This window comes from Neltuma alba, unplaced genomic scaffold, assembly GCF_004799145.2.
Source record: "Neltuma alba isolate B1F8T4 unplaced genomic scaffold, ASM479914v2 tig00011709_pilon, whole genome shotgun sequence".
Lineage (NCBI taxonomy): Eukaryota > Viridiplantae > Streptophyta > Magnoliopsida > Fabales > Fabaceae > Neltuma > Neltuma alba.
The window spans coordinates 428,631-438,880 of NW_021636345.1; the positions used below are offsets into that span (position 1 = coordinate 428,631).

Below are 10,250 nucleotides of genomic sequence, written 5' to 3' on the forward strand. Positions count from 1 at the left end.
AAATAAATTGTCAAATAGATACAAGTAAGTCCACAACTTTGACCTCAGGCCAAAAAAAAAAAAGTCCACAACTTTGACAAGAAACCAACTTTTCAAGTTGGTCTCTGATATTATTTCCATCATTTTCAATAAATAATAAAATAAAAACACTAAAATAGCTTAAAGGAGAAGAGTTTTTTTTTTTGACCAGTAAAGGAGAAGAGTTGAGGGTGGGGAAGAAGTAAGACTTTTTTTTTGTTTTTTGGGTTGCCCACTTAGTTCACCGAAGCTTTGCTCTGACTATATCTGGATCCGACTCGTGTCGTGCACCTGGATGTGGTGGGTGAGTCTCCCAACAGGGATTTTTGCATACGCTGGAGCTCGAACCCGAGACCTTGGTTAAGCAATATTAAGCTGTTTACCACTTGGACCAACCCCTGTTGGTTTTTTTTTTGTTGCCCACCCAGTTCACCGGAGCTTTGCTCCGACTACATATGAATCCGACCCGCGTCGTGTACCTGGCTGTGGTGGGTGAGTTTTCCGACTGGGATTTCTTCATACGTTGAGGCTCGTATACAGAAACCCCTATTGGTTGAAGAAGCAAGACTTTGATATAAAACTTTGAAGTCAATAAAAAAATAAAAGCCGGTTGGCCCAATCTAGTGGGTCAAGCCCAATAAGCCTACCTCTCGAGCCGTGCCAACCTTCTTTTTTTTTTTTTTGTCCCACGTCGAGTTTGTGGATCTCCTCAACGGCTTCACTTGTTTTTACTTTTTCCAGCTCTATTAGTGCGGTACCATCACGAGGCCGGCGGGTGAAGAAAAGGGAATTCATTATGGGTTTTTTTTGTTTTTGTTAATAATTACTACCTCGAGTTTTTAATATAAGATCTTATTTGATTTTTATTTTAATCCTAAATATAAGATCTTAATACACTTTTTCTCTCATATTTATGTTTTTTTTGTTAAAACAGTCTTTCTAATAATGATAGTTCTAGCCAATACACTTAATTAATAAGGATATTTTAGGAAAGACAATATCTATTTATTACAAATAACTAACTTAACTTTTTTCTTTAATTTATCAAATTAATCAACTAGTTCTTACATTTAGTACAGGAAGTAGTACCGATTAATGATTAATTAAAAGAGCCTAAGATGGTTATTAGAGTTTCAAAGCATGGTACTATTATTTTGAGATAGCTGCCGCGGTAACTTTGACATAGCTCTAATAGTTCTCTCCTTCCTATTTTTTGTTTTGAAAGGCTAAGCTAGTAAGGGCAAATTTGAATATGTTTTTTAAGTACTTATAAACACTTTAACATAAGTCAAAACAAAATTTTTCTTAAATACTTATTTCGTTTTCTATCAATCCCCAGTTGAAAAATTATTTCTAAAGACTCATATAGCTTATTTCAAATAAGCCCTTAGCAAGTTGAATCACCCCCTTCTTGTATTAATTTTAAGCATCCATATAAGTACAAATTTCTTAATTGATTAAATCTTATAACCTTCCAAGTGTTCTGAACAATATTAGCATAAGCTCCACATCTGATATGTAACATTCTATTAAATTTACATTGAAAATTGCAAAGAAACCTTCTTTGTTTTTTTTTTTTTTAAATTAAAAACCCCGGAGGAGATGACAAGGGAGAAAAAGATAAAGAGGAAGCAACACGAGTGAGGATGAAGCTGATGTGGGAACTTATGCTCTTGTTACCCTTTGATGGGGTTTTTAAATGAAAATTTTTACTTGATGCCCCATCACTTTAATATCCCTACCAATATTTTGGCTTATTGATATTTTAGCCCCTTTTGAGATGTCCCTTTTTTCAATGATCAGAGAATCTATGAGCGGGCTTTTTTACGGAGCGTTTTATTTAATTTTAATTTTAGTTCCTTTAAAGAGTTTCATGTGAATATTATAGAATCTGGGTCCTGTCCTGTAATTCTCCCCATGATATCGGGCATCAGCATCTGAACCTGCTACCAGAACCAGAAGCTAGTGACATCGTCTTCCCTTCACCCAGACGCACACTCCGCGTTGCTGCGGACGCCGAACTAGAAGGCCTCACTATGTGAATGAAAGCTTTTCAAAATCCAAACACTGTTTGTTCTTCGATCAGGCATGGATTTACAGACAAATCTGCAGTCCAGGTCTTCTGCTTCTTCTTCTAGTGCCTACATTCCGCCGCACCGAACCCAACTTCACCCTCGAATGATCTCACTCTATTCTTCTCCCCCGCATCCAAACCTTCAACCAAATTCTAACAGGCAATCAACCAAATGGCTCATCCTTGTCGCCTCTCTCTGCACTGTCCCCTTCTTGTTCTACCTCTTCACCACCGCTCAAAAAATCCACAACTCTTCCAAATTCGCTGAGCCCAAGTCTACATTCTTCGGCCTTGTTATCAATGCGCGTTCCTCGTATTCCAAAATCAACGTCTTCGAGTTTCTCGGGGAGGGCCGGATCCCCTTCCTTGACGATGCTGGGTCGAGCTCCATGAAGATTGGGGTTGGATTGATGGGTTTTGCAGGGGACCCCGATGGCGCCGGAGCATCCATTGTGCAGTTAGTCGAGTTTGCTAAGCAGCAAGTACCAAAGAAGGAGTGGGGAAGGACAAAGGTTCAGTTGATAGCCACGCATGAGTTGGAGAATTTGAGTGTAGAGGTGAGGGAGAAGATATTGGAATCTTGTAGACAGTTTCTGAGGTCGTCTGGGTTTTTGTTCAAGGATGAATGGGCACGTGTAATTCAAGGTATGTCGTTGTTGGTTCTTCTTTGATTTGAATCTCATGCCCAATGTTGGTGTGATTCGGTAATAATTTGAAAGGAACCGAAGTAGTATTTGAGATCATGATACTAGGCATGTAGAAAGTTAGCTATAAATTGATGATTTCGGTGCATTTTAAAAATGACTAACTAACAGGTGCTAACAGTCTGTAGTTTCATCGATAGACGGGGAAAAGAATACTAAAAAGTGGCGGTTATTCTGCTTACAATAATGGACCAACTGATAAAACAGGCGCACTCTGATTAGCTATTGGCTTCTAATCCCAAGAGATGATGGCAACACACTTGATCAGAGACTGTTGCATTACCCAATAGCTCGTGTTCTGTGATGTATGGTGTTTTCTCTCAACTGTGTGCATTGGGTAATGCAATTGTCTTACTGTCTTGCGTGTAGTGTTTGTCTTTAGTGAACATCAAGAAGATATATGTTAAGGATTTACAGTATACTTTTTAGAGTTCACTTTTGAAGTGTTTGTTTCATTCCGCTCTACTTTACTTTCTTTTTCGTTTTTGGACTTTTTGGATTCTTACCTTATTTAATATGATATCATTTTTTTATACCTACTTGATTAAATCTCATGCACCTTACTTCTATGAAAGAAAAATGAAATAGAATAGATTGATCAGGTTGAATTGATTCATTGGTCTTTATTCATGTTCATTTGTATAACTTAGTCCATTGTCCTACTAGGAAAAGATTGTTCTAGATCAATCAATTTAAAAGTTCAAAGCTGCCTCCAAGGTAGTTGTTTGTTTGGGTGTACTAGAGAAAAGCACAACTGGAATTTTTCTATATTCAAGTATCTCGCACTGTTTTATTTTTAATCAAATAAACTAAAACAGAAGTTTTTAGCTTTATTATTTATATCACTCATACAACAATAAAATTGGGAAAGAACTTTAATTTTACAATCAAGGATTTTCTCGTCTTTCGTTCTGCCTATTATTTTCATGCGCTTCCCCCTGCTTTGGGGTCATTTGTGCTCAAGCCATGTTTTGCCCCATTCTGAGCTATGTTGTTGTGTGTCCAAACCTTAATTTTGTCCCCTATCCTTACTTGATTTTATGGTTACTAAATGTGTCTGAAAGCGTTATGGCAGTGTTGGTATTGGATGCTTAGCTTACCTGTTGGTTGGTACTTTTGTAAACTAAAATGACCATTTCTCTTGATATTTGCATCATGCCTATGGATAGCTTTGAATTAGATACTTATCTTTGTGTACACTGGTTTGCAATGATGTTATAGTGAAATGAACATTTTGGTGTTATTGGAGAACGTTGAATGTGTTTGGTCTCTGGAGATTTTTCTTATGGTTAGGTTCTAAGTTTTGAAAGTAAAAGGGAGGCTAAAACAAACGGTGGGAAGTTTTTGAGGTTTTATGACATCTTTGGTTGGAGAGGAAGCGTGGAACTCTCCAGGCTTGGAGGATCTATCTTCGCATTCTGAGGAGTTGTGGTAAAGGATAGTGTATATGTCCTTAGTTTTGTATTTTTCTCTTGATCTTTTTAAGGGGCTAGCCTGCTTGATTGAAAAGATATTGGGCTGTTTTTCTTGCTTTGTTTTGGTTAACTGGTTTAAGTCATTCTGTTATTATTGCGCTTTTTTGATTTTGATTTCTTTTCAGAGGTTCTTTACTCCTGTTTTGCAACTCTATTCTTACTTACTGACATTTTCTTTTCTTTTTGTCACTTTTCTATTAGAATAGCCTGAAGTTTCTTTGAATACTGGTTTCAGAAACATTTATTTATTATTCTTATTGTTTCTTACACTTAACTATTAAAAATAGAAAAGAGTAGGCTATGCTAAGTCCTCATCTACATGAATCTGTGTCTAAAAATTCCACGATGGTCAGCAATGTGCAACTTCAAACTTAATATTATTAAGTCGTAATAGGAAGGTATACTTTTGGAGCCAACATCCTTGGTCAAATTATTTACACCAGATTCCACGCCTTTTCTCACATGCCTGTATTAATCTGTTTAACTTTCATAGAAGAGCTGAAATGGAAAATAGAAAAATGGGTTATTGAGGGGTTTATGTCCTCGCACCATGGTGGAGGTCATGGGGGAGGGAAGAGAATAGAGGCCCGTTATCTATACCTGGCCATGTTGATGTTGCGCATATATAAAAATGTATTATTTTTTTGAGATTTTGTGTTGATTACTGTTGCCTTTTGTAGTGGGCTTGAATTCTTTTCTTTTCTTTTTTTTTTTTTTTTTTTTAATGTTAATGAGAAACTATATATTCAACACAGGTGAAGAGCAAGGTATCTCTTCTTGGGTTGCTGCAAATTATGCCCTTGGAAACCTGGGACGTGAACCTCAAGAAACTGCTGGAATAGTTCAACTTGGTGGGGATTCTTTGCAGGTTTTCTCATTCACTAATTTACAGTTCAATTCATGTATACATGGATCTAAATTTATGCATTATTACTGATTTCTCCTCAAATACTTCTATGACTAGATTGTGGGCTTGTGCTTTACGTGGAGTTTGAGATAAGTCGCATTGTTCATGACCTATGAATGGTGTTGTTTCCTAGTGATTTTATAATATAGATAGATTTATCCATACATGCTTTACATCCATGTGTAACATGTGATAGAGTATCAACTTGTCGGATAAGATTCTGTTTCTTAGGAATGCTAGGATCAAAGTTATGGGCCGTAAAGAAAAGTCTTTCTGGCTTAGGAAGGTTCATGGTCAGATGGTTAAATGTCAAGCTAATCATTTGTCTGAAGTTTCTTCCTACTTGAGATTATTTGGTGAAGGGTGTTTCATGTTTCACTGTTTGTTGATGCGTAGATTTCATAATTGAAGCCATGGATCTTGTGAATTTTTGTCTTTAATTTTATATTTTTCTCGTTATTCAAACTGTCAAAATTTTTTCCATTTATTTTTTAAATTCTTGACGTAGGAAAGCCTCCAATAAAAATAATTCAATCATGAACTTACGAACTAGGCTTATTTAGCAACTGGCATTTTCTCTGACAATAATGTTAGCAGACAAGCAGCTTCTACGAGAAATCTTCAACCTGCATCTCATGAGCAGCCCTTTCAGTATTCTCTAATTGTCTATCAATGGCTGTATCATATAACACAATGACAGATCTCCACAAGTCTTCAATCTACTTCCCACAAGTTGCCCAATTGCCCCCGTGACGTTTTTGGTTTTCTTCCTTGTTTTAACTTTAATTTTTAACTAATGCATGGCAAATTTGTTGTGATGAAGTGTGAAGCATCGTTGGTTGACATGTTTGGTCAAAGTATTTTCAATTTATGTAAGAATTTTGTTCTTCTAAAGATGCTGAATACATATATGAATTACACTGATATTTGTAGGTTACCTTGGCGTTGTTAAATTCAAAGTCAGTACAGCCTTCCCAGGCTATTAAATTATCTGGAGTTACCTACAATCTCTATACTCAGAGTTGGCCGGAACTTGGCCAGGTATCTCCCTGCTCTTTCCAAGTTCATAAGATTATATGCTTGTTTCTATGTGCTGGATGATGTGTTCTATCTATATACTTGCTGTCAACTGATGTCCTGGAGAAATTGAAGTTCTGTATTTCCTTTATGCTCCCACATTAAGTTTCCAAGAAACCAAGGTTACCAGAATGGCCAGAAGCCTACACTTGGAAGATTGAGAGAACTCTCTCATAATGATTTGTTGTACTGCCCGAGGTCACCACGAGAACTCCCGTGGGCCTTACCCCACATGCCCATCCACTAATGGGAAGCTAAGAAGCACCAATATGGGTATGAGTATGCAATACGGTGTGGCCATGTTAAGAAAACTAGATTGGCCATTGAACCGGTTGAGACACTGGTTCATGGTTCATGACTTGTCTGGTCTGGTTCTCAGAACAGTGGTTTTTGGAACAGTGAATAGATGTAGCTAGAAAACCGCCATCATCATTACCACCTCCACATTCATATGTGTGTTTACTTTTGCATGCATTGTCTTCATTGATTGGTATAAAATATTTATTCCCATTGAATCTTAAGTTTAATGTTATGTTTTAATCAACATTCTTGGACAGGATGCAGCATTGAAATCCTTGGAGGAGCTGCTGAATCATAGGGAATCAAAATTTTGTAAGTAATGAACTGGAAAACTACAATCCTAAATTTGTGTAGTAATAAAATAAAGTTTAGCTGTTAAATGTTTTTTTGTAGTTGCTATTACTATAATTGTATTAGAGCCTCGCAACATCAACTTGGATGTTGATGGCCTTCAATATGATGGGTATTGGAGTAACTTTGAGAGAGTTTATAGGATGGTGATGGAAGCCTGATCTCATTATTGCTGAACATGCTTGATTAAGTAGTTTAAAGAACTTGAATGAAAAGATTTTATAGTGATGAATACTGATAGGGAAATTTTTATATGGTCATTGGTAAAAGTATGACCTTAAAGTTGTGGTATAGCAGTAGCAGTTCTACATATGTTTTATTAAAGTATAACAAGCTAGGATTCTTTCTGTTTATAGGGAAATGTTTTGTGATTTAAAGTTCACTCAAGACTTTTTACAGGACCTAGTGAAAAATTCCATTTATGAACTTTACTGACTCAAATAATATAATCTGATGATTTTCATTTATTTATTTTTATTTGTGTGCAGCTTCAAGATCTATCAGAAACAATATCGGTAACCCTTGCATTCCAAAAGGGTATTCTTGGAACTTTATGTCAAGTAATGTACATCGCCCAATCGTCCAAGCTGCTGGAAACTATTCTGCATGCAAATCTGAAACTGGGACATTTTTGAAGAGAAGAGAAGGTTTCTTCATATTTCGATGTTTTATTATGATTAGTATCTAAGCTATACTTTTGGACAAATTATAATCATTTGTACTGCCTCACAACTTCTGTTTTTATTATGATATGTTTCTTTAGGAAGCTTTGTCTATGGTGCTATTTTTTATTGAATCTTTTTCTTATTTATTCATCCTTCAAGACTAAATGGCTCAATGATATAATCTTTTATTCAATAAATAGCCCTGTATAATTCCATATGCATGCTTTCATATTCTCTTAAAAAAAAAAAAGGAAGAAGTTGTGCACTTGTTGCCACTGATTGATATACTTACTACTTAATGGCAAAAAATGAGATTTACAAATTACGTATGGCAAGGCTACTATTCCCAGTAAGTCTGACTATTCATTAATCATTGCTATATTGCTTTTGCTTTTTTGCCAACTGTAATCAACTTAGAAGCGACATGTACATCATGTTGGTTGCCAGCTAATGCTTCAATCTTCATTTTCTGATTGTTCTGAACGCTAGAAAATATGAAAATCATTTTTTACTAAAACAAATACAGCCATGATGCCCATGTTTTGTGGAAATTGCTCGAACCTGTGAAGTATTATTGTTTTGCATTCAGTTCAGCTTACTTTAGGGCTGCTGATCTGTGTTTTCTTCTCAGGGTAGCTTCCATGACTAATGGTAAATGGGTTTATGAGCTCTTCTGTTTGGGCTATTTTTTTCCCTTCCTTTTGAGTTCAGAGAAGATCTCCTAGTCTGCTTGTCTGTGGCACCATTTTCAGAAAAGATATTCACTTTTGATATTTTCCCTTAATGCAGATAGATGCCAACGCCCACCATGTAAAGTTACCTCATCCTTTCTTGAGTTATCAGGCGTGCAAATTTCTTCAGGAGACTTTTTCTACACCTCTGAGGTTTGTATTTGGCGACCTTTGCTTTGTTTTTTCCCCTCTTTTTTCATCAGTTGTTTCATTTGCATGGATTTTATAAGCTCAGTTGGCCATTATTGACTAGTTAGTATGAAAGGTCATGCCTGACCTATCATCACTATTTCTGGATTGGTTGACTGCTTGAAATTGCTCTATTCGACAGTTTAATTATGATGGAATCACAGCTCTGAAATACTATTATTCAATAGGAAATACTCCTCCACAGTGTGGGTGTAATGGAGGTAAACCTAAAGAGAGGAAACGCACACTACCCTGTGCATTCAAGACCCGTTATATAGCCCCTTAAAGAGAAAATTAACTTTCTTTTATTTTTTATCGAGAATACTAAATATAAAGAAGCTATACGTCAATGCACACCCATGATGCAGTCATATGGTATAACAGTCTCTTGGTCATTGATAATTTACCGTATAGATTAACCTTATCGTGTACCTGGATTGATTTGGTATCTTAAGGGCGTATTTTAGCTTAAATTTCTCATATATAACATAAGGATTAACTCCATTACTCTGCTCTCCTCCTCTAGAGACTTTTGACGGGACCTTATTTCTAAGCATGTGTGAACATCATGTGAGGTACTAGGAAATTGAGCGTTATGTTTTCAGTTTGCCCCACACTCAGCCGTGCATATATCTCTGTAATTGCTCTGGCTCAAAATTTAATACAATGTCTGAGTGGAAATAAGCTATGGCTGGAATCTGCTTTAAAGGTATAAGAAATGTAGAAATATGAAACAGAATATAAGAAATACTTGAATCACCTATGGTGAACTTATCTTCAACGGCAATCTACATTGGAAGTACATCTATTTTAATCCCTTTACAGCCTCTTTTTAACTGTGCTAAAACGATGCATCTGTTAAAATAGTGACATTATTTCCACGCAATTCAACGCCCTTCAGTTTTTTGGGATGGTTCCTAGGGCTTCTTTGTCTGAACTGGAAGCAGCAGGCCAACATTACTGTCAAGATCATTGGGATGCTCTTAAAATTCAACACAATGAAATTGATGATCTGGATCTATCAAAATATTGCTTCTCTTCTGCATATATGGTGGCACTCATGCATGATGTTTTTGGGGTATCTATGGAAGAGAAAAGGTATGGCAACCATGTTCCCAGATAAGTCAGCAAAGCAAAAATTCGTGCTATATTTGTACGTGACATGCGATTAAAACCACACCAATTCAATGCATATCTTTTAATTATAGTTACCAAAGAGATGAAGTAATTAAGCTTTGAAAATATGTATTTGCACTTTTTTATTTGTAGAAAATGCAAGTTTCATATATTACCGTGGATGTAGGGTTTGAATTTTGAAAATTAATTGGTGGCGATTTTTCAAGAAATGAGTTTTAGCATACGGCTGAAAATATTTGCAGGATTGGATTTGGAAATCGGAAGGGGACTTTTCACATTGACTGGACCCTTGGATCCTTCCTTGTTGAAACAATGGCAGAACCCGTTGAACTGGAGCCCGTGGACCCAGGGCTGATTGTTGGGAATGAATCAGTCACATACTTCTCAATCTTTGCATTTCTTTTTCTAATTGTACTGGCTGCATTCTTTGTACTGCAATGGAGAAAGCCACAATTAAAGACTGTATATGACCTCGAGAAGGGACGCTACATTGTTACTCGTGTACCTAGGTAATACTGCGCGTTGAATTTATTCTATTCATTTTAACATGAATTTTTTGAGCCGATGATGTGTATTTCTTGATCAAGCAATATTTGAAAGAGAAATTCTGAACTTCAAAGCA

General features: G+C 36.3%; 1 protein-coding gene across 1 annotated transcript; it reads left to right on the forward strand.

The window, feature by feature from the left end:
* Nucleotides 1–1,937: 1,937 nt before the first annotated feature.
* LOC114717111 (probable apyrase 6) lies at nt 1,938–10,250 on the forward strand. Its single transcript, XM_028902187.1, has 8 exons — nt 1,938–2,737; nt 5,027–5,139; nt 6,112–6,219; nt 6,813–6,867; nt 7,395–7,553; nt 8,361–8,455; nt 9,393–9,589; nt 9,871–10,250. Exons 1-8 carry the CDS (start codon nt 2,107–2,109, stop codon nt 10,139–10,141), a joined length of 1,629 nt encoding a protein of 542 aa, XP_028758020.1. The 5' UTR covers nt 1,938–2,106; the 3' UTR covers nt 10,142–10,250.